The following is a 23977-nucleotide window of genomic DNA, read 5'->3' on the forward strand; positions in this document are numbered from 1 at the left end:
AATAAAATTAAATTGTTGTACTATTTAATCAACTATTAAATCGCTAATTGCGTCAACTATAACGCGTGAAACAAGTCGAGCGAGTTTCAAAATTTTCAATTTTAAGCGAAATTGATATAAATTTAAGTTTTAATAATTTATAAATCATACATTTTAAAAAAATCAAACATAAAATTCATGCAGATTATGTCTGATTTTTAAAATATATAAAATCCAAAATGCTATAAATTTTACTTAAGCTGTATTTTATTACTTTTGTAATTTTTAACATGAGGTGTTAATGAAATTAGCTTATTTTATAAACGAAAATTCCAACAACACTGTTTACTATCATGTGAATTTTTATTTTTAATTTTTAATTTGTTAATTTTTTAATATTAATTTGCTTAGTATGCTCCATAAACTAGCGTAAAACCCAAATAAATATCTTCCCAAGTTGAAAATTCAATTTTGACTAGACAACGAGTTAAAAATAAAAAATAAAAATAAATAAAAGAAGAGAAGAAAATACAAGTGTTAATTGTTAAAAGCTCTCAAGGGTGATCGTTCAACACCTTCAGCTTTCTTCATCGAAGAGGAAGAGGAGAAACAATTAATATTGATGTTCTCTTTTGAATCGTCTTCTTCATCATCACCATTTAATCTCGTTTCCGGAATTTCTATGTCCATACTTTGAACCATCTTTCTCAGATTTTCCATTAAATGGTTATCTTCCGAAGTTTGATTCTTGATTCTATCAAGAAAACACCCCATCGTATCCACCAAATCTTTGTTCACTGATGATGCTTCAGCAAGCTTGCTTTCTTGTATTTTCTTTTCGATGTCGATCAAACCATTTTCAAGTTCCATGATCATCAGATTCTTCTCTTGAATCTCCATCTCCTTCAGAACGTCAGCTGTCTTGATCTTTTCCCACGATTCGTGGAAAATGTTCATCTCTTCTTGCATATGTGACAGCATTGATGAAAAAGACGCGGTTGAGCTTTCAAACTCATGTTCCAATGATGCAACAAGCTGCTGCAGATTGTGTATACTCTCCTCTCTCTCTTCTACAAGCTGGTGAAGCGTTTGTTTTTCGTGCTCGTGGGTTTTTTCTGAATCAACTTGAGCAAGAACAGCTCCTTCGAATTCGTTTTTAACCCACTCTTGCTCCACATTGTGCCGTTCTTTCTGATATATCTCCGCATTCTGGAATGAATCTGCTATTTCTTCAACCTTTGTGCTCTCAGCGAGTCGTTTCTGAAGATGATCGATTTCTTTGTCCTTCTCAGCAAGTAGATTGGTTTCTTTTTCTTGTTTAAGGTTAACCTCTACCTCAGTATGTGCGAGCAGAGAAGCTTCCATTTCTCTACGTAGTTTATAGTTTTCTTTGTGGTTTGCTTCCAACTGCTCAGCAATCGATCTCCATATCTTCATTTCAAATTCGAGTTTATTTGCTTCAAAAAGTTTATCATTCAGCTCTTCATTTGTCCTATCCAGAGCTTCACGAATCTCGGCCAAGTCACCTTGTAATTGTAACACTTTTTCCTCTGAATTTATTTGACAAATTGATGATTCTTTGAGGGTTTTTTCGAGCTTCTTGAGCTCATTCTGCAAAGGAACTTGCAAACCTTCAAGAATTTGAACACTTTCTGAAAAAAATGCCACCTTCTCACGTTCCTCCTCAAGTTTGCTACAAACCAGCTTAAAAGCAGCCTCCTTTGCTTCCAATTTTTCGACCAGACCACATATGTTATCCTCGATGCAGTTGTTTCTATGATCAGCAGAAGCTTGAATATCAGCAAGCCTGAGTCGGGCCTCAAAAAATTCTGATCTCAAAACCAATAGAATCAGAGAAGTCTCCTGATTCATCAACTCCAAGTTTAGAATCAAAGAATCACAAGCTTCAAGTTCCATTTTAACCTCATTCAATGCCACGTCCTTGTCTTTCAACTCCGATTTACAGAGCATTAATTGTGCCGTTAACTTCTCCGTTTCGATAAGCCACTCAGATTCTTTGGCTTTAAGATTTTCTGAACACTCCTTATGAACCTGTTCCAAGGATCTGAGCTTGTTTCGAAGCTTAGAAGAGGAAGAAAATCTTCCCGCTTCACAAATTTGATCTTCTCGGATTTCTTTAAGGCAAACCATCAACTCTTGCTTCTCTTGCTCCACTTTTTTGAGCTGGTACTCCATCTCTTTGTAAAGCACCTCCTTTGTTCTCAACGTGCTCCTCATATTTGCTATCTCTTGGGCAGTTTGATTAGTCAAATGCTCGAGTTCTGATTTGGCTTCCTTAAATTCACAGCAAACATTGTCAAAACTTGTCCTGGATTCTAAGAGCTGAATCTCGAAAAGCTTTCTCTTACATTCTGCATGAGCTAGAGCCTGGTTACACATCTCAAGTCGGTTCTGAAAATCTTTAGAAATTCTAATTTCAGAGTCCAGGTTCAATTGTAATGAAGAGATGTCACCAATAAGTGCAGCTTTATCCTTTTCCCACTCCTTTTCTCTCATTCTAAACTCGTTACGAAGCTTCTGATGAGCTTCTTCTAAATGACCAAATTGCTCTTTCTTCCATTTTAGCTGATCTTCGAACTTCCTATTTTTCTCCTCCATTTCAAATAACTCATCTTTAAAATCTTTGACTTTATCCCCTGATACTGAACACTTCTGTGAACAGGCAAGAATGCTCCTAATACCTTTGATTTCTTCTTTTAGCAAACAAATTTGCCGTTCTTGATCCATATTTTTGGAATTTGCATCATCTAAAGCCAATCCCAGTAACTTGTTCTCTTGTTCACACTCCTTTACTCTTTCGGCCAGTTCTGAACACTTCTTTTGTGAACCATCTAGAACGCTCTTTACCCTTTCAATCTGCTCTTTAAGCCAACAAATTTGTCGTTCTTGATCCATATTCTTGGCATTTGCATCGTCCAGAGCCAATCCCAACATCTCATTCTCGTGTTCACGCTTCTGAACATCCCCCTTAAGATCAACGCGGAGTTTATCGTGTAAAGAAGTAAGATTCTTGAGAATTGACTCTTTCTCTATCAACCGAGACCCAAGCTCTTCATTTCTCTTCTTTACTGTAAAAATTTCTTCCTCCTTTTCACTTAACTCTCGAGCTAGTCGATCCAACTTGGAACTTGCATTCTTAGCCTTGCTTATCTGGTCAATGTGGGCTTTTTTCAAACTGTCAGCTACTTCTACTTTAACTCTGTATTGTTCCCTAAGCCTTTCAATCTCAGCTTTAGCCTCATCTAGCTCTTTACAAACCTCCTCCATTCTCTTTACTTCTGCCAACGGTGCCTATGAACATAATTACAGAAGGGTAAAATCTTGATTTTGAAAAAAAAATCTATAAGAAAAATTGAGTTGCAGCCGCAAGAATCGATCAAATTATACACTTTTGAGAAATCTAAAACATCTTTGCGCTTCACAATTGCACATTCCAAGTTAACTTCATCTATCTGTTGCTGATAACATTTAAGAGTGTACGAGAATAAGCACTATAATGTTTTGTTACTACTGAGAAAAATTCAAATAAACCAAGAAACGGCAAATTTACACTGCTACACACCCAAAATAATGTGAAGAAACACTAGAAATTGAGAAACCAATTGCAGAAAAACTAAAAGAACGAGATTAAACTAAACAAGCAGCAAATGTAAAACGTTTTTTAAGCACACTGCAGAATGCGAATTCATCGAAGAATTTACCTGTTATTGGACAAAATGAACCTCTGTTGTAGGACAAAATCAACAATCGGGCTCGCATTAGATGTTAGAACTGTTATTAATGATGCTTCTGTGATGATGAACAAGAAATGGACGAGGTTGTCGCGGAAAATAGCCGTTGGGATTTGAATTTCCTTGGTGGAGAGAGAGGCCGTTGGTCGTTTTGATGCCGTTGAACTGCTCTCTGATCTTGAGGATTTTTATTTTATATTGATACTACTAGCCGTTGTGACGAGGCCTAAGCCCAAGTTTCAATGACACTCTGGATTGGGCTTCAATTTTGAGGCCGAATCAATTTAAAATATTGGGTCGAATAAATGGAACAACGGGGAATTTGCGACCTCTAAGCAAAGCGATAAGTTATTGTAAATTTTTTAGAGCTCACAAACATTACCTAATCGTGTAACTAATTTGAAAAGAATAGCTTAATGCCGCATCTGGGTTGGATTCACACGTATTTGAATCGAATTGGATGAGAGGGCGAGAGGTTACTTACACTGGAGTAGGTCTCTTGTGAGACGGTCTCACGAATCTTTAACCGTCTCACACAAATTTTTAGTCCTTACAGTGGGACATATCGAATTGGACTAGTTATTTGAGCACTTGAATACTTTAGTTTAACCAATTTTTTTAAAAAAAAAAATGTTAAGGAGTAATTGTGTACAATTTGCATGAACTCGGAGGTAGTATAAAAATCACAGAGAAGTCAAAAAGAAAATTCATAAATATTACGATGTTCATCATTAGAAAAATAAGATGACGAGGCTATTATAAAGAAAAATTAAACAAAGTTAGACGCAAGACTTTCTTTGATTAGACTAGGATGCAAACGAAATCGGCTATTGCTCGAACTGACTCAATTTAATTTTTAAGGTTTGAGTTGGAATTCAATTTTCAGATTTGAGCTTTCAACTCTTGAAAATATTGAGTTATTCAGCTCAACCAAATCAAACTCGAGTTATGTTTTAACCGATCAGATCACAAATAAATTATTTCGCACTTGCCGTTAAGTGAGGTGGATTGTGGGGGTCACATCCACTATATTGATGGATTAGAAAATTGCTAACTTAATGTATCTATTGTATAGAATCGAATAGATCGATCCGATAAACCTTACAGAATTTTGATATCTCCCGGGAAATCATCACCACCAATTAAATAACATTTTATTATCACATTTGAAACATAACTTTGAGCGATATGATTTATTATTTTATAATAGTTCAAATCGATATTTTCGGTTGGGTGGCATAATTTTTAATTTTTTTTTTTAAAAAATATATAGTTCTTAAATAAATAAATAAGTACCACCAGAATTTATTTTGTCGAATTACGACAATAGTTTTTTCATTCATTCATTGGCCATGTGCACTTGTCTTGTCAAGTGTAATCACAATTGTCCCTATTAGGCGTGTGCTCGATAATTCCACGGTCAATCACGAACCACATATTCAGATTCGACATTTTTGTTCATAAATTATGCATATCAACGACAATTTATTAAAACAAAACTTAAAATGAATCCATAAATATCTAACACATATTCTATATATAAAATTACCAAATAAAATTGTGAAGTTAAGGTTCAGTTTAGACAGTATTTTAAAAACGTTTTTTTTTAATGTTTTATAAATGAAAAATTAAAAATATTTTTTTTTGGATAAGATTTTTGCAAATTGTTTTTGAAAAATATTTTTAAATAAAGGTTCTTAAAGTATATTTAAAAAAAAAACTATTAATATGTTTATATATGTATATATATACATACCTATTAGTTATATATATATATATATTAGTTATATATACATATTAGAATAATCAACCATCTCATGAATTCTAAAACCATTTGTATATAATATTTGTTCAAACACGTATTATTTTTAAAATAACTTATAAAATATTTTATTAAAAAACGTTTTATAAAATAATAATCATTTAGTATTATTTACCATCGTATGGGATATTTTATGCATGTGGGAAAAGCTAGGTTCTTGATGTATATGGCCAATTTTTTTATTACTTGTGCATCCATTGCAACTTGTAGCCAACGCATTTGTAAATTGTTCAATAATGTCATTTCGGATGTAATTTCAGCAAGTTCCAAGCAATTTCTTCTAAACTCACCAGATATTTATACACATTAAGTATATAATATAAAATTTACTTTCAAATTAGAAGTGTGAAAACGAGTTAAAGCTCATCCGATTGATCTCCGTTATAAAATAAATGAGTTGAGTTAACGATTTCTCAATCTACAAATGACAGACCTGCTCACCATGTACACCTAATAGTGGGTTGTGGGAGAGTCCGCGTCAAACTCACCAAATCACACACAAGTTCATCGGGTTGAACTGCATCAACCCGTCACTTGAAATAAATAGTTGGGTTGATGTTTTCTCAGCTCACTCAACCGGTCTAATGGTGAGTTGCAGAGAATTGTAGGCAGCCCACCTCGCTGACTTTTTTTAACACATCTATTAATTAAAATAGTGGATGACACTCTCCAATTCAACTTGTGAAATTATTTTCTTGAGGTGAACATCGTTGGATCTCCACATGTCAAATTTAGGAAATCAAAGCGACAACTGTATGGAAATTTAATTTTGCTTGTTCGAAGTCCTTTTTGAAACATTCTGGATTTTTTTTTATATATACAAACAAATGACATATTCACATTTAAATTCAATTATTGAAATCCGAGTACTAAGAAACTCAAGATCTTTTATAATAAAATTTTCGAGTAATAAGAAACTCAATATCTTTGTAAATTAAAATCTAATAATTATTTTTTATAGACTGCAAACACTTCTTTAATACACAGTTGATGATCTATTACAAAAATATTAATAATTTTTTTCAAACTTTGAAATTAAGAAATATAGTAAGAAAAAAATAACCAAAGGCCGTAACGAGGGATTCTCGGATAAAGGGGGGAAAAGTTTCATGGCTCAACGTGACTTTGTCAATGTGTGGCATAATTAAGCAAAATAAAGTGGTTAATTTATAATTTAATTAAATAAGATAAATGAGACAAAACAATCGCTTTTTTGTTTATGATGGCCGCATCCACTCGACTTTTCATTGATTTCTCATTTATTTAGTAACCGTGTGTTCATTCGTGTGAGATACCTTCGGGGAAGGATAACGGGGAGAAAATTGGACAAGGCTCGTGATAAAATGGATTTCTCTGAAGATTTCCACTCATTTTGTGATTTCTCTCTTTTTGCTCCTCTTTTAGCTTGCGTCCAAATTTTTCTCGGGAAGTTCGTTTTCCGGTGATATTACCGTTTGATTTTGGTCAATCTCGGGGATTATTCCGGTTTCCCCGGTGATCACGACGTTTGATTTTAATCCAAAATTTTATAAAGTTGAGGTCTTTACGGGTGGACGATGAGAGGACAAAAGGGTCTTTCAGTACCATCATTCTTCAATCATTTTCTTGTTTTTTGCTGATAAATTTGATTTCCTTGATTATTTGGGTGTTGGATGACTCTTTGAACTGTCGAGGAAGTTCCTCTTGTTGTGATTGAGGTTATTTTTGGATATGTTACCTCATTTGAGTTTGATCTTATTTGTAAATATGGTAATGAAGCTATGCCTGTCGACATGATGATTACATTAAATTACTGTTGAAAATCCTTTCTCGACTATTCAAAATTTTGAAACACGTGCATTTGAAAGGACTAGTTCCCGATCATTTGAAACTGATATCCATACCAAAGGCTGTGGCTTTTTCTTGATTTAGAATTTAAATCGTTGTTTGATGCATATTTTGGAGCTTAGATCTGATTGGTTGAAAGTTCTATCTTCTGTTCTTTTGTACGAAGCTTCGAAATCTTTGATTCCTTTCAGCTTCTTATTCCATTGATTCTACTTGTACGTACACGAAATCATTTTTCTTGTGTTCTTTGAGCAAAAAAGGGACAAAATATGGCTGTTTCTTTCACTAGATTGTCGTGGCTATGGTTGGGTGTTAAAGAAAAAGAGCAAGTATCGAATGGATCACTTGCTAATTCATTAAATTCATTAAGTGATTGGGGTTTGGGATTGAGAGGAGAACCAGAAAGCTTGAAGTTTAACTCGGTGAGGGGAGTCGATAAAAGAGTGCCGTCTTCGAGTAGGAAAGTGAAGAAGAAATGGAAGAGTAGGGAGGAGAGGAGCAGGAGGATTGATGAGGAATATGATGTGGTGTTGGTGCCGTCTGATGGTGTTAGTTTGTCGGGATCGGAGTCGGATGATTCGGACTGGTCGATCGGGTGGCTAGAGCCACATGCCCCCAATTTCCAGAATGATGATGAGGCTGATGGTAGCTTTGCTGTGTTAGTTCCTTGCTACAGGCACGATTGCAAGAATTTAGAGGAGAATAGGGAGGAGCCTGGTGTTCCATTCTTGAGTGCCATTAAGAACGTTCCAAATGGTTATTCTGCTGGTAAGAGCTTGGGATTTTATAATAAATAAGATATCTTTGGATGCTTTCATACATCTCTTATTCGATTTATTTTTCCTGTTTTACTTCTTATAATACGTCTTTCCTTCGCTATTTACAAGTTGGGCTTGGTTTGGATTTGGGAAATGAAACATTTCATTTATATGTTTGCTATGCTGAAATAAGTAAATGCCCCTGCTTTTGTCATTTTCTGTACAATGGGTTGATCGTTGATGAGTATGTTTGGATTTATCGATTGCTTTATACTTACTTCGAGAAAGTACATAATCAAAGGTTAAATGATTTAGTTTTCTCCCTGCTGTCTAACTAGGCTTTGCATTTTTTTCTTTTTTGAAAAACCATAATTCGTGTTAATTACTGAGTCACTGAACCTGTCACCCCCAAGCAAAAACCTTGTTAGAATACAATTACACAGCCATAGAGCGGAAGCATTAGTCTTATAGTCTGTTGTGTTCTCTTTTTAAATTGGTTATTAGGATTGCAATGTTGAGTGACTTGTATAATTGAATGCTTTATTCCCTTCAAACCTGTGATGCCTGGCTTCGGAATGAGATGCGGCTTATGTTTCTTCAGAATATCTACTGAAGACAGATTTTGACCATTATTTCATAGCCAACGAAAGGAAGATGCTGTTTAAAGCACAACTAGTTTGCAATCAATCTAACACAAGTTTAAGTGGCTCCTTGTTTAATGTTTCAAATGTTTGTAGGTAGTTAAGCTCTTCTGGAACCACTTAATTCTATGTGCATTGGTGTATGCCTTATATGTTATCTGTTTTGAAGCCATTTGCAAGGGATGAACCCCGAACTACAAATTATTTCAATTTTTTTTCTTGGCCAAGCTTGTTTTGTTAGTGCACCATCTTTGGTATTTTGCCACCTTATTCTTGGCAGCAAAAGACCTATTTATTTCTCGTATCTTATGAATTTTTCTTGTATTTTGATTATCTGAAAACCGATTTCTTACTTTCAGTTTCAGAAGGCAAGAAGTACATGGAGCAATGGCTTTCATCTCTTCAGAATTTTTGAAGCTGTCATAGCTTTTGGCCATACTTGATTGTCTACCACATTTGTCATTCGTTCAGTTCTTGTTGGAATTAAGCCGGATAGGTTATAGGGCTGGACTTGCGGAGAGATGCATCCTGGGGTAAACTTGATTCGATACTCCCAACTTCTAGACTTTTGGGTGGTTCAATACTATTTTCTTCGGGTTCTTGGCGTTAGGTCTATGTCAACTGTGGCTGGTTGAGACTTTGACATATATTGCTGATTGATTATTGCGAATAAACAATCATCGTGGATCTGTATAAAGTACTAACATCTTAAACTTTATGATGTGAATATATTTGTAAAGATGCCCAATGATGGAACAAAGTTATCCATAGCTGTTGCATGGATATTTTATATTGGATTTCTTGTTCTGTTTGCTTAAGTCGGGATGGAGAACTGGGATTTGATCCAACCGAGGCTAGTAAAATAGCCCAAAAATTGTATTTTTAGTCCTTATTTTGTTCTTCTATGTTGTTAATTTTTAGTATTAATTTTGTATATTTATCTTTTTGACAATTTTTTTTATTTTTCATCAAAAATATTGGTTTGACATTGCAATGTTAGCGTCATGTCGGAACCAAATTACCATCACATCATTATCACATGGAAAAAGACTAAAATCGAAAAAAATATAAAAAAATTAAAATTTAACAATACAGAAGAAAAAATTGTAAATGAAATAAATATAGAATTAAAAATACAATTTTCTGTCTTTATTACACCAAAAAATCTAAATCTCATGTCCGAGTTTTGTGTGAACGAAGCAATGAATTTTATAACATTCACTCGAAGGAAAAAAAACCTTGAATTTAATCAGAATGATGGATAATTGGGATTTGATCCATTCGGGATGAATTTATATTGTTTCTCTTTGCTTAGCTCATGATGGATAATTGGGATTTGATCCAATAGAGGCTTAGTAAAATAGTCTAGTCTCTGATGTTTTAGATACCGGTATTTTTAGTTATATATTTGTCTTTTTTTTTATCGTATATGTTTTTAATTTTTAGTTTTAGTCTCATATTTTTATTTTTTTAATAATTTTAGTCATTTTTATTTGAAGTATTGATATGAAATTAACACGTCAGCGTCATATTAGAATCATTAATCATATCAGCTCTATATCACTATCACATTAGAAAATAATTAAAATTGAAAAAAAAAAACCGAGTAAAATTGAAATTTAATAATATATAAGACCAAAATCATAGAGAAGTAGATATAAGATCAAAAAATACAATTTTCAATGATCTTTATTACACCAAAAGTCTAAATTTCATGTCCGAATTTTATGTGAAATTTATTAGTATATTTTTCATCGAGTAGGTCTCTTGTGAGACTGTCTCACGAATCTTTATCTGTGAGACAGGTTAACCCTACCGATATTCACGATAGAAAGTAATACTTTTCATGGATGACCCAAATAAGAGATCCGTCTCACAAAATACGATCCGTAAGACTAGCTCACACAAGTTTTTGTCTTTTTCTTCCCCCGATTAATTGAATCTAAATCCCGGTAAACTATACTAGAAAACCCTAGATTAAAAAAACATAATATTGAAACCGTGGAGATTTTTCTTTTTTAATTTTAAAAGTTTAGTATACCATTTGTCATGATAATCTCCATCAACGTGGTTTTATAATATATATATATATATATATATATATATAAAAAGGCATTGATTAAAACAGAAGCTTGAAAAATTGTAGAAATATGAAATTTGTACATTGCACCCATGAAAATCCGTTCGATTGGATGTCAAAATTTTCCAGATATTTATCAGATACCAAATTCTAGTATAGCATACGATGGGCATGGATACTTATATCCTCCTCGGGTGATATTAATATCATCGACAAATATGTACTTTTAACTATGAAAAAGTTAATTAAATAGACGTTAATTGCAAGTTCGATTCATTCTACTAATATTTTTTAATGCAAATCTGTCTCACACAATTTATTCAATATAATTTATCTTATTAACGTAATTTACAAAACTAATGTAGTTTTACACAATACACATTGAAAAGTGCAGTTTATCATCCGTCAATATTTATTTCAAAAAAAAATAAATAAATCATCCTTCAGTATCAGCGCAAAAAAAAGAAGATAAAGTCAATATTTATTCGTGCACTGTCGCTTGAATTGCATAAGAATATAAGATATGACACGACTTACATTAAAGCAAGCAAAACCCATTTATATAGAAGTTATTATAATTTACAGCATTTTCGCATATGCATGTTGGATATAATAATTAATAAATCCAATATAAAATGCCACATATAAATATATATATTTTAATATAAAAATAGCTAAATATAATCCTCTTCAATCAATCTATAATTTTATATCAAATAAGGAAACTGATACTGACGTGTGGGAAATGCGTAAATCGTAATAGTAATAGCACCCTTCAGTTGATTCGTACATGTCAGCTTACTTGGTCAAACATATAGGTCAGCTTTATTTAAATAAATGCTCTATTAATATAAAATGTAATTTCCTAGATCCAACAATTTATTTAAATTTCTATCCTGTTTACCCTCCACGTAACATTTATAAATTTTATATCTATATAGTTTTTATATTAATATTAATTATAAAATATTAGATTCTGAATATTTCACTACATTGTATTATTATATACCATATATTTATTCAAGTTGCATTGTATTGTGGATTGGTAATGTCAGTATATATGATTAAAAAAAATCAATGAGACCTAGATTAGATTAGATTAATTTAAAAACAAATTGCATGAATAATTTAGAAGAGCCTGAATTATTAATATATATTTAAGCTGTCGTTTCAAGAAGTGGACTGACTATTAAATCAGGAGTCATGTTGAAATGTTCAATCGTAGTAGAGATTAATCTAACCAAGCTGCTTTGTTTTTACATATGTGACCCGTGTTGTATGATTTTTTCTAAAGTTGAATTTTACTACCAATTAAGAAATGAAAAATTCCAGATTAAGAGTTTATTTAATGCGTATCGAAAAATAGCGGTCAATGTTTTATCATCATTAAAAAAAATTAGTTTAACACTGTAGGACCGAGTGATTATCGTTTTACCAAAAGCTATAGCTAGTAGTAATGGTGCAACTCAAATCTTTTAAACCGCACAGCAGCTCAAACATCATGGTTCGATCGCTCTATCAAACAGGGACAATTATTGCACACAACAATCTCTCTATCAATAATTGCACTCCTTGCAATGATAATCGAACCCATGAATTTAACTCTGATACAAATTGTAGGACCGAGTGCTTCCCGCTTTACCAAAAATTATAGCTAGTAGTAATTGTGCAACTCAAATCTTTTAAACCGCACAACAGCTCAAGCATCATGGTATGATCGCTCTACTAAACAAGGACAATTATTGCACCCAACAAACACTTTAAATTTATTTCCAAAATATTATATGAGTAATGTGATTTTACGAGTAATTCTTCTTCCATCATAAAGCAAACTAAACATATAATAAATCAAGTAGTTTACATAATTTGGGATTTTAACAACGGCATACGAATTTTTAGTTTTAATTTTGGAATCAGACGGAACCGTAATAATAATAATAATAGTAATAAATACCTAAATTCATATATATTAATTTAAAAAATGGGTTATGTTATTAAAAAGAAAGATGGTCTCTGAGTTGACTTTTCAATAATCCGACCGCGTAGTTTCTGTCGCTAACCGAGTCTTCTTTCATACAAAAAAGCAAGCTTCTTGGCCTAGAAGTTCTTGAAGTGATTACCATTTTGATCGAATTACTCGCACAAAATCCAAGCAGCATTTTTCTTTCTTTATCCTTAATATCGAATTTCTTCCTTGACATTATTATTTGTGAGTGATCTTATATTACTCAAATCCATATGGCGGGCGAGGCGGGTGCATCCAGAAATCTTGATCAGACACCAACATGGGCTGTTGCTGGTGTTTGTGCAATCATTATAATCATCTCTATCGCCCTCGAAAAGATCCTCCACAAAGTCGGAGCGGTGAGAAATATGTTATTTGCATTAGTCGGTTTTATGTTTTGACAAGTTTTCCAGTCCCGTGCCATTCAACTTGCCTGATATTCTTTCTTTCCTACAGTTTTTATTCATCATTTCTCTTTTAAGTTTGACTTTTGCTGGGATGAACAGATCTTTTACTGGTTTCTTTTGGGAATCTTACGTTGTGGGTTGACTTTCTTAGTGCTTAATTAATAGTACTGATTTCATTATTCTTGACGAGGTTCTCCACTTTTTACGTTTTTGCTTCTGACCTTGGCCCTGCCCACAAAATTTTTGATGGGTTTAACTTCTGGTTGTGTTATATTGGATTTTGCATACAGATAATTACTTATTTTATGAATTCCGAAGCTTGGTTTATGTCACTTCAGACTATCTATTTCACAAATGGTGTTTAATCCTCGACTCAATTTTTTTGGATCGAAACGATTCTGGGGATACCGTGTGATCTATATACGACAATAAATATTGTAAGCCGAATGGAATATGAAAGGCCTCTTTTAGCATAAGATATAATTGAAAATTTAGTTCTCTTATTGTCAGCATATTCCTATATACAGAAAGACCATTTATAGTTCAGTAGAATGTGACTCTGAACACATGTCGCAGACTGAAAATTTTAGATGAGAAGACAGGTCGATATGTTTTGGTGTCACAGATTTTTTCTGTTCTTAAACTTTTTCAACTTCACATAGAGTTACAGTTTGCTGTACATTTATTCTAGTGCTGCTTATTTCATATTTCTTGGCTCGGTTTAACATGTAATTGGATATACAGTGGTTAACGGAGAGACACAAAAGAGCTCTTTATGAGGCGTTGGAGAAGGTCAAAGCCGGTATAATATCTTAGCTTTCTCTATAAAACCTTATATTAAATATTAGATTTAGAAATAAGTTTTCTTGATTGACAACTTTGCCTCTGTTTGGTGGTGGCAGAGTTGATGGTACTCGGTTTCATTTCGCTTATCCTCGTATTCTGCCAATACTATATTGCTGACATATGCATACCGGTTCACGTCGCTGACACGATGTTGCCCTGTTCTGCGGGGGACATAAAGAAGAATACAGAAAATCCAAAGCGTAGACTCTTGTCATATGAGCAAAGAGTTTTGGCCGCGAGTAAAGAGCCTTCTTGCGACGATGTGAGCATACTTTTCACTCTTTCTTGAACCATAATTTCATTGAATACATGAGATGCGGATTGGTTTGGAGTTTTTGGTGTGCTGACACGAGGTTTTAACAGGGGCATGTCTCTCTTATATCAGTGAAAGGACTGCATCAGATACACATCCTTATCTTCTTTTTAGCAGTGTTTCATGTTGCTTATAGTGCGATTACTATGGGGCTTGGAAAACTTAAGGTAATTCCATTTGCATTTTCGTTTCCTTTTTGTATAAAATAACCCATATTCAACTCACGTATTTACAAGGGTCTTGATTATATTTAAATATCTGTTGGCCGTTGCAGACTCGTCGATGGAAGCAATGGGAGCACGAGACTTCATCCCATGACTACGAGTTTACGCATGGTATTTCGCTGCACGTTTATTTATCCTTTGGAATGGATCTTCGGATCGTAATTTCAGCTCCTCAAGACCACAAAAATGTACTCCTTCACTGATTAGTTATTTAACTGCTAAATCGACAGATTCTTCAAGATTCAGGCTTACACATGAAACGTCTTTCGTAAGGGCCCACACAAGTTTCTGGACGAGGATTCCCTTCTTCTTCTATATTGTATGCTATATGCCTCTCTCATTTTCATTATTTGTTATTGAGTTCTTCGTATTAAGAGGCCTGTCTTTCATTCAGGGATGCTTCTTTAGACAATTTTTTCGCTCTGTCAGCAAATCTGACTACTTGACCCTGCGCAACGGGTTCATTGCTGTAAGTTTGCTCCTCCGAACAGATAAAATCAGTAAATGTATACTTCTTGTCCAGTTTTAATATGATATTTCTCGTTATTTAGGTTCATTTGGCACCTGGGAGTAAATTCAACTTCCAAAAATACATAAAACGATCGCTCGAGGATGATTACAAGACAGTAGTGGGAGTAAGGTAATAAATGATACAATATCCTTATTTTTCCCCATTTTTTCGCACGTCTGGAGATGATTTAATCTCTTTTTTCACATGATTTCAAACAGTCCAATATTGTGGGCGTCTTTTTGTGTGTTCCTGCTCATAAATGTTAGCGGTAAGTCTTTGCTTTCTTTTCTGAGATTGAATCATTATGTGCTGTGAAATTTTGTTCATTCTTGACATCTTTTTGTTATAAATTATTGTACATCAGGGTGGAAGGCACTTTTTTGGGCATCGTTAGTTCCTTTAGTAGTAAGTATCTGCAGTTGTCGTTATGATTTCATGTACATGAAGATATAAGTATCCCTGATCATGCAATGTTTCTCAGATAATCTTAGCTGTCGGAACGAAGCTGCAGGCTATTTTGACGAAGATGGCACTTGAAATAATAGAGAGGCATGCAGTAGTCCAAGGCATACCTCTTGTGCAGGGCTCAGATAAATATTTTTGGTTTGGTCGTCCCCGGTTGGTGCTGCAGCTTATACACTTTGCATTGTTTCAGGTATTATAGCCAGCATAAACGAGATAATTAGTGGAAGCAAAAATAAGTAGTAGTGCTAATTGGTTTTATATATTCGTCTTTGCAGAACGCCTTTCAAATCACATACTTTTTCTGGATTTGGGTAACAACTCTCCTCGAAACATATACTATTTTAGATGTTTATTTTCCCCTGAAACATCATTAACTGAAATGAAATTTTCTTATGTTTGTTCAGTATGAATATGGTATCTCATCTTGCTTCCACGATGACATCGGGTTTGTGATTGCGAAAGTTGCATTGGGGTAAGTCATATTTCAGCCATCTGATACAAAAGAAACCAATATTATCGCAGAGACAGATCAAAACTTGTGCTTTCATATTGTGGTCTAAAGTGTATTTCGGCTTTCATTACAGGGTGGTGCTCCTGTTCTTCTGCAGCTACATTACGCTGCCTTTATACGCCCTTGTCGCTCAGGTACCACTAAAGTTTTTCCATAAGCTTTAAATGTCTCTTATGTATAAATTTCGTGACTAAAAAGGTTTTAGTTTCGCCCCTCCTATACCAATACGCCAATCTGAAACATTAATTGACTTCCGCTATTTATGGTCCAAAAAAAAAATACAGATGGGCTCGCACATGAAGAAATCCATATTCGACGAGCAGACATCAGCCGCGCTCAAGAATTGGCGGCACATGGCGGTTAAGAAAAAGCACGGGGGCAAACCAGGAAGTTCACCAACACGAACACTAGGAGACGGGAGCATGAGCCCAGATATCTCTTCAATGGGTTCCGCCTTGCGTCACAAAACGACTATTGACCACTCCACACGTTCATCTGGATACGATGCATCTGATCTTGAAGATGAACCTGCATCAGCAGCATTAGCAGCAACGTCAAGTTTAATCATACGAGTGGACCGTGATGATAAAGATAACAACGCAAGTTTAAATAAAACGGAAAACTTTTCATTTGGGAAGCCTGCTGCTGAGAAATGAAGCTAACCACCATTGTAAAGACGTGGTGTGTATGTTTGGCAATTGTATAAAACATTCGAGCTTTTTTATTGCTGTAAAAACATTTGTATCGCCGCAAGCAGCTAGTTTTGCTTTCACATTTTGCAATACAATAGTAGACCACAGTTAAAAGAAAGAGGCATTTGACCAATGGGGAGCGGTGTGACATACCTATGCTATGTTTTCGATGGAAAAAACTTGTGAGACGGTCTTACGGGTCATATTTTGTGAGACGGATCTCTTATTTAAGTAATCCACGAAAAAGTATTACTTTTTATGCTAAGAGTATTACTTTTTATTGTGAATATCGGTAGGATTGACTCGTCTCACAGATCAAGAATTTGTGAGACCGTCTCACAAGAGAACTACTAGTTTTCGATATGACAAACTACGTTTATGTATCCCTTCTCCAACTCAAAAAAATAAAAATATTCGATTGAAAATGAGTTTGGGTCGGATTGGAACAGAATTAGCTTGATTTTGGTATCGTGTTTATTATTTATTGTTGTTTTAAATAATAATAAATATATATGACAAAAACTTGTGTGAGACAGTCTCATGGGTCGTATTTTGTGAAACAGATCTTTTATTTGAGTCATCCATGAAAAAATATTACTTCTTATGTTAAGAGTATTACTTTTTATTGTGAATATCGGTAGGGTTGACCCGTTTCATAGATAAAAATTCGTGAGACCGTCTCACAAAAGACTTACTCAATATATATAGGAATCCTATAAAGATGGATGCTAAAGTTTAGATTAAAAAACTCAAATAAAACTGATTTCGTACATATAAAATTTATATAATTCATTTTAGTAGTTATCATTCAATTGTATTTATGTTTGTAGAAAATTTATGTCTTGTGCATTTATTTTTTATTCATGTGTTTGTTATATTCTTGTGACATTTAATATTACATTTGTATTTTTTTTTGTTCACATGTTTATTATATTCTTGTGACATTTAGTATTACCTTTGTATTCTTTTTTAACTTGTTTTATCATTCTTTTTTTTTAGTGACCTTTAATATTACCTTTGTATTCTTTTTTTTTGTTCACATATTTATTATATTATTGTGACATTTAATATTACCTTTCTATTCTTTTTTCACTTATTTTATCATTTTTTTATTGTTTTCTCTGTGGTTTTCTTTTTCTTATTCACGACATTCGTTTTTTTTATTATATTATTTTCACCTTGTTTTTTTCCTCTTTGTGACATTTGTTTTTTTAGTCATTGTCCATGTTAAGTTAATAGAATTTAATTCATTTTAGTAGTTATCATTCAATTGTATTTATGTTGGCAGAAATTGATGTCTTGTGGTATTTACTTTTGGTTTATGTGTTTATTATATTCTTGTGACATTTAGTATCAGCTTTTGTGTGCTTCATTTAAGTACATTGTGGTTTGGACATTGGTATAATCTATTATTCTATTAATTTATATTTATTGTTTTACTTTATGAATGATATTTGGATTAAAAATTTCTTTTCTGATTTGATAGAGTTGTTATTATGTCATAATCAGGTTGATTGAAAAGTTTGTCACATGAACAAGTGAACATATATGTTTATGGTCATGATGCTATTTTATCTATTGTGTTTTGATCTGTTTAGATTGACAAATATTCTTAAACATGATGTTGTTCAAACGATTTTAAACAATATCTAAATTTCGTAATTATGTTTTCATTGTTAGTCAACCACGTGTAACGCACGTGCACTTTTCTAGTATATATATATATATATATATACTAGGAATGATCACGTGCGATGCCATGTAGGTGACAAATAATAAAAAATAAATATTTAGATAATTTTTAAAATCGTTTGAATAACATCTTGTTTATAATTATTTATTAATCTAAATATATCAAAACACAATAAATAAAAATACATGATGACGATAAATCAAACATATTCATTTATTTATATAACAATTTTTTAATTCGTGTGATTATAACATAATGATAGCTCTATCAAATTAACAAAGATATTTTTCATCCAAATATTATTTGCAATGGGAAACAATAAAAATAAAATTAATAGAATAATGAATAATACTAAAACCAAAATCACAATATTTTTAAATGAAGTGCATATAACGATTGTCAAATAAAATTCTCTTAATTAACTAAATTATCATAATGATGTTAAAATAAAACCCCTAAACTTGTTATTAAGTTAAATATCAATTTTGTTTTTGCTAACTTTTAACTCCTTGCGAATTTTGTTTAACTTTATCCTTTTTTAAAATATATTATACATAGTTAATTTATATCATAATAGATCATTTGAAAATTAATAATGATGATTAATAATTTCAAGTTAAATAAAATTTTAAAATAATATCAATCAAATAAATATGTGTAGTAAAACACATATACGTAACATTCAGTTTAAAAATATCATATATAAAAAATTTAATTTTTAACAAATGATAATAAATTAGCACTATAATTCATATTTATTATAAGGATTACCTTAATTAAAAAAATTATAAGGATTATCTCATAAATTTAATAAAAAATATAAAGTAATTTTCATTTTTTTAATTTATCATTAATTTCTTTTTCTATGAATAAAGTTGAAATAACTCAAAATAATCAAATTATATTGCAAATAAAATATTAGAAAAATTTGCAATTCATATTTATTATAAGGATTACCTTAATTAAAAAAATTATAAGGATTATCTCATAAATTTAATATAAAAGTATAAAGTAATTTTCATTCTTTTTAATTTCTCATTAATTTTTTTTTCTATTAATAAAGTTGAAATAACTCAAAATAACTAAATTATATTGCAAATAAAATACTAGAAAAATTTGCAAAAGATCGTATAGAATCTGCATGTTCTCAATATATATTTTAATTGAAAAATACCATAAAGAATGACATTTTCTGAAGTTTGATATGTGTATTAAGACATTAATTAAATATCCAAATTTATGAAATTAAAAATAAAATAAAGTATCATATTAATGTGTTTGTAATATTTGTCGTCCATTCAACTAAAATAATGAAATAAATTTATTTTTATTTTCAATATCAATCTTTAGATCAGAAAATTGAAAAGTCACATAAATAAAACATTAATGAAGTAACGTAGAGTGAAATGATAACTAAATAAATTAACAATTCAACTCATATCTCATCTAAATAAATAAATAAATAAAATATTAATGAAATAATGATGAGTGAAAAAATAACTAAGTAAATTCATCATTTAAACTTACATGTTTATAGATATTACAGAGATATATTTACGAATGGAATGGATAATTTATGCGCGCAATACGGTTGAAATTGGTGTCGAAGGAGAAAAAGGTGACAGCTTTCTGGCTCGATCTCTTTTGGAAGAATGCCAAGCTGTTCAAGGGCAGTGGACGCCACGTTCATGTTGTGACTGCCGATCACTGCTAATGAAGCGAAACCATCTCTCTACCAATCATGCATCCCATAACATTTCCATGATATCTATTGTCACCATTCTTGTCCCAAATTATCTGGGATTTTCTCTGCTTTCTTCAAAACTCGTGTGAAGGGGTGAAAGATGCTACTTTAAGATTTTCAAGGAAGAATTAAGGATCGAAAGATGTTGCAGAGAGCCGCAAACAATGCGTATTCATGGTGGTGGGCTAGTCACATTCGGACCAAGCAATCGAAATGGCTGGATCAAAGCCTTCTGGGTAAAATTCCCTTCCCTCGGTATCCATCCATGGTGTTTGCCTTTTGTTTTAGCTGATATTTTATTCATCCTGGGGTATTTTGTTTTCGTTTCTGTTGTAATTTGAAATGTGATATGATTATGAATCTATAAAACGATAAAAGAAAATGTGGGATTGATTATTCATCTTGATCGGATGTGTCGCATTTCTAAAATTTATAGGATATCTTTTTTTCTTTTCGCTTCACTTTGATCATGTTTTATTTGAAGGATTTTGCGATGCTTTTGAAATCTTCCATTTTCGATCAAGGATCGTGAATTCTGAGAAATCTGTTCCGCCCTCCAGATTAGTCTTCTATCAAATCTTGATTTCAAACGCATCGCAAATCCTTCCTTTCAAGCGTGTCATTCCATACAAACCTATTGATAAGAGTTAAATGAGAGACAGCTTAATATATTTTTCTCAAGGAAGTGGAAACAAACACAAAATTTTGATATCTGTCATTCCTAGGTTGTTTCTGCTGGTTCTACCTCATTTACATGCTTTAGATAACTTTTGCATGCTTTCAAATGTCCCATCACATTGTAGATATGGAAGAGAAGGTGCAAAATATGCTGAAGCTCATAGAAGAAGATGGAGATTCCTTTGCCAAGAGAGCTGAGATGTACTACAAGAGGAGGCCAGAGCTTATAACATCTGTAGAAGAAGCTTACAAGGCTTTTCGAGCATTGGCAGATCGCTACGACCTCTTATCCAAAGAACTTCAAAATGCCAACCATACAATTGCCACTGTTTTCCCAGAACAGGTTCAGTTTGCAATGGACGAAGATGATGAATCAGTCTCGGCAAAAATGACCAAGAATTCACAAATACCAGATATAGGAAACGCTCCAAACGCTCCAAAGGCGCCCATTAAAGATCTAAAAGGCCTGATAACCACAGCTTCGAAACAATTGCAAGCCAATAAATTATCAAAAACTAATAAAGTTGTTCAAAAATCTGGTTTAACTAAGGAAGAAGCTGTTGAAGAGATTGATAAGCTTCAGAAAGATATTCTAGCATTACAAACTGTTAAAGAGTTTGCTAGGAGTTCATACGAAAGTGGGCTTTCGAAGTATTGGGGGATTGAAAACCAGATAATGGAAATGCAACAAAATATTTGCAGGTTGCAGGATGAATTTAACGTGGATACAGTTATCGAGGATGATGAAGCTCGGACGTTGATGGCTGAGGCAGCCCTTAAATCGTGTCAAGAAACATTGATTCAGTTGCAGGATAAACAAGAAAGGTCTGCCATTGAGGCGAGAGAGGAGTCCCTGAAGATCGAAGCTGCTCATGAGCGACTAGAGTCCCTTAAGAAAGAGTTTCTGAATGATGGGACTAATGAGGAAAAGATGAATGACAACGATATGACTTCAAACTTTGAGGATGAATCGCAAAGCTCGACTATAGATGTGGTTGAAGTGATCCAAGAGATGGAGAGTGTCGAGGCATCATCGGTAAAACTTCGAGAAGATTTGGAATCTCTTACGGTGACAGAAATGGCAGAGAAGATCGACAAGCTTGTGAACAAGGTGATCAGCCTGGAAACTGTGGTATCGTCTCAAACGGTCCTTATCAACACCTTAAGAACAGAAGCCGACGATCTCCATTCACAGATTCAGAGATTGGAAGATGAGAAGTTGACCCTGATTAATAGCACGCACATTTTGACCACCAGGTTGAAAGAAATGGAGGAAAAGTTGCGGAAGGTTCAGGATCTGAACAAGAATTTGGAAAGCCAGAACAGAAATCTACAAACAAATTTTGCTGATGCCCGTAATAGTCTTGATCACTTGTCTGAGAAATTAAGCAGCATCAAGCCAGATGAAGAACAAGAGGAGACAAGTTCGGTTCAAGATGAGTCAGCTATGCCAAGTCCAGGTGGCGGTGAAAAATTCTTGAATAATTCGAAAACAGAAGGCACGGTGGACGTAAAAGAAATTGATACAACTGTTGAAGGCACAAAGTCGTCAGGTAAAAGCTCAACTAAAAAAACCGTCACATTCTTGGATCAGAAACAGAAGGAACAAATCCTGGTGGATCATTCAGATGATCTTATAAATGCTCGAGCAAAAGAAAATGTGGAGAAAGAAGAAGAGCTCAACTGGCAGCAGATGCTCTTGACAGGAATGGAGGATAGGGAGAAAATTCTGCTGAAAGAGTATACCACGATTTTAAGAAATTATAAGGATGTCAAAAAGAAGCTCGGTGACATGGAGAAACAAGAGAGAGATAGCCAATTTGATATCATAGTGCAAATGAGAGAGCTGAAGGATGCTGTAGCAAAAAGAGATGAAGAAATTCATCGCCTTCGCCAAAAACTAAACCTTCTTCAAGAAAATAAGGACATCAAGGTAGATTATGTTCCAGACGAACATGGCGTTAAACCCGAGGCTGGTGGTGATGACCTTCGAGAAAATTCCTTAATAAACAAGGAAGGTGACCTCAAATTAGTTTTTATCGATAGAACTTCACCCATCTCAGCAGTTGAAGAAAAGCTTCGTATGGACATTGATGCAATACTGGACGAGAATTTAGATTTCTGGTTAAGATTCAGCACCGCGTTTCATCAGATTCAGAAATTCAAAACTGAAGTTCAGGATCTGCAGGATGAAATACTGAAACTTCTAGAGAAGAAGATGCAGGTGGGAAGTGTTACAACCGAGCAAAAATCAGAAGTCCGGCCAATCTACAAGCACCTAAGGGAAATTCAAACCGAGCTAACTGTTTGGTTGGAACAAAGTGTGTCTTTAAAAGAAGAACAGAAACGAAGATTCGCATCATTATGCAGCATTCAAGAGGAGATTACCAAAGCACTGAAAGAAGGTGTTGAAGGAGAAGAAATCCAATTTAGTAGCCATCAAGCTGCAAAATTCCAAGGAGAAATCTTGAACATGAAACAAGAGAATAACAAGGTTCGGGATGAACTACAAGCTGGTCTTGATCATGTTAGCACGCTGCAACTTGATATCGAAAAATCGCTAAGAAAGTTGAATGAAGAGTTTGGGATCTGTGGTGATCAACAGCAACTGAAGCAGGCCATGAGCAGGTCGCGAATCCCTTTACGATCATTTATTTTTGGAACCAAACCGAAGAAGCAGAAGCATTCTATTTTATCTTGTATGCATCCAAATAGAAGATTCCCTCTCATGAGAGGTGGTACACATTCATAAAACTTGGATCTTTCCTTTATCAGGTTTGATTGTTGTTCGTTGTTCGTTGTTCAATTCTTTTAAGTTCATACTTGTACATTCATATGTTTGTGGTTTTATTATAATATTTTTACTTTCCTAAATTTCAAAGTATGCCAGAGCCAGACTATGAAATCTCGAGTCTGTTTCTGTTTAAACTTTGGTTTCTGTTTAAATATAATCAGGTCTCCTCTTCAACGGTAACTAAAGAAAACAATGGGCCTTTTTAGGCTCCAATTATACAAAATCAGAATTTAAA

At 33.4% G+C, this 23977-nt stretch overlaps 4 protein-coding genes across 4 annotated transcripts; 3 read left to right on the forward strand and 1 right to left on the reverse strand.

Annotated features, from left to right (window-relative positions):
- Positions 1–420: 420 nt before the first annotated feature.
- On the reverse strand, positions 421–3881 carry LOC142546529 (uncharacterized protein At4g38062-like). The gene is made up of 2 exons (XM_075654289.1): positions 3702–3881; positions 421–3291 (listed from the first exon to the last, which is right to left on the reverse strand). The coding sequence occupies exon 2, from the start codon at positions 3265–3267 to the stop codon at positions 517–519; it is 2751 nt and encodes a 916-aa protein (XP_075510404.1). The 5' UTR covers positions 3268–3291; positions 3702–3881; the 3' UTR covers positions 421–516.
- A 2930-nt stretch (positions 3882–6811) lies between these two features.
- Positions 6812–9682, forward strand: LOC142546530 (uncharacterized). The gene is made up of 2 exons (XM_075654290.1): positions 6812–8148; positions 9139–9682. Exons 1-2 carry the CDS (start codon positions 7650–7652, stop codon positions 9192–9194), a joined length of 555 nt encoding a protein of 184 aa, XP_075510405.1. The 5' UTR covers positions 6812–7649; the 3' UTR covers positions 9195–9682.
- A 3268-nt stretch (positions 9683–12950) lies between these two features.
- Positions 12951–16966, forward strand: LOC142546531 (MLO-like protein 8). The gene is made up of 15 exons (XM_075654291.1): positions 12951–13223; positions 14016–14073; positions 14174–14379; positions 14481–14597; positions 14705–14765; positions 14885–14973; positions 15049–15123; positions 15206–15294; positions 15384–15433; positions 15530–15570; positions 15647–15820; positions 15906–15941; positions 16035–16102; positions 16215–16275; positions 16426–16966. The coding sequence occupies exons 1-15, from the start codon at positions 13098–13100 to the stop codon at positions 16795–16797; spliced, it is 1623 nt and encodes a 540-aa protein (XP_075510406.1). The 5' UTR covers positions 12951–13097; the 3' UTR covers positions 16798–16966.
- A 3151-nt stretch (positions 16967–20117) lies between these two features.
- On the forward strand, positions 20118–23816 carry LOC142546532 (kinase-interacting protein 1-like). The gene is made up of 2 exons (XM_075654292.1): positions 20118–20506; positions 21074–23816. Exons 1-2 carry the CDS (start codon positions 20413–20415, stop codon positions 23698–23700), a joined length of 2721 nt encoding a protein of 906 aa, XP_075510407.1. The 5' UTR covers positions 20118–20412; the 3' UTR covers positions 23701–23816.
- Positions 23817–23977: the final 161 nt, after the last annotated feature.

This window comes from Primulina tabacum, chromosome 5, assembly GCF_025594145.1.
Source record: "Primulina tabacum isolate GXHZ01 chromosome 5, ASM2559414v2, whole genome shotgun sequence".
NCBI lineage: Eukaryota > Viridiplantae > Streptophyta > Magnoliopsida > Lamiales > Gesneriaceae > Primulina > Primulina tabacum.

Excerpts from the sequence above, each read along its gene's own strand:
- LOC142546531 (XM_075654291.1), top strand. The coding sequence starts at position 13,098 with ATGGCGGGCGAGGCGGGTGCATCCAGAAATCTTGATCAGACACCAACA. Across the intron at positions 14,974-15,048 it reads TTCCCTTCTTCTTCTATATT|GGATGCTTCTTTAGACAATT; the intron begins GTATGCTATATG and ends TCTTTCATTCAG. Across the intron at positions 15,571-15,646 it reads CATCGTTAGTTCCTTTAGTA|ATAATCTTAGCTGTCGGAAC; the intron begins GTAAGTATCTGC and ends AATGTTTCTCAG.
- LOC142546532 (XM_075654292.1), top strand. The coding sequence starts at position 20,413 with ATGTTGCAGAGAGCCGCAAACAATGCGTATTCATGGTGGTGGGCTAGT. Across the intron at positions 20,507-21,073 it reads GCTGGATCAAAGCCTTCTGG|ATATGGAAGAGAAGGTGCAA; the intron begins GTAAAATTCCCT and ends ATCACATTGTAG.
- LOC142546530 (XM_075654290.1), top strand. The coding sequence starts at position 7,650 with ATGGCTGTTTCTTTCACTAGATTGTCGTGGCTATGGTTGGGTGTTAAA. Across the intron at positions 8,149-9,138 it reads TCCAAATGGTTATTCTGCTG|TTTCAGAAGGCAAGAAGTAC; the intron begins GTAAGAGCTTGG and ends TCTTACTTTCAG.
- LOC142546529 (XM_075654289.1), bottom strand. The coding sequence starts at position 3,267 with ATGGAGGAGGTTTGTAAAGAGCTAGATGAGGCTAAAGCTGAGATTGAA.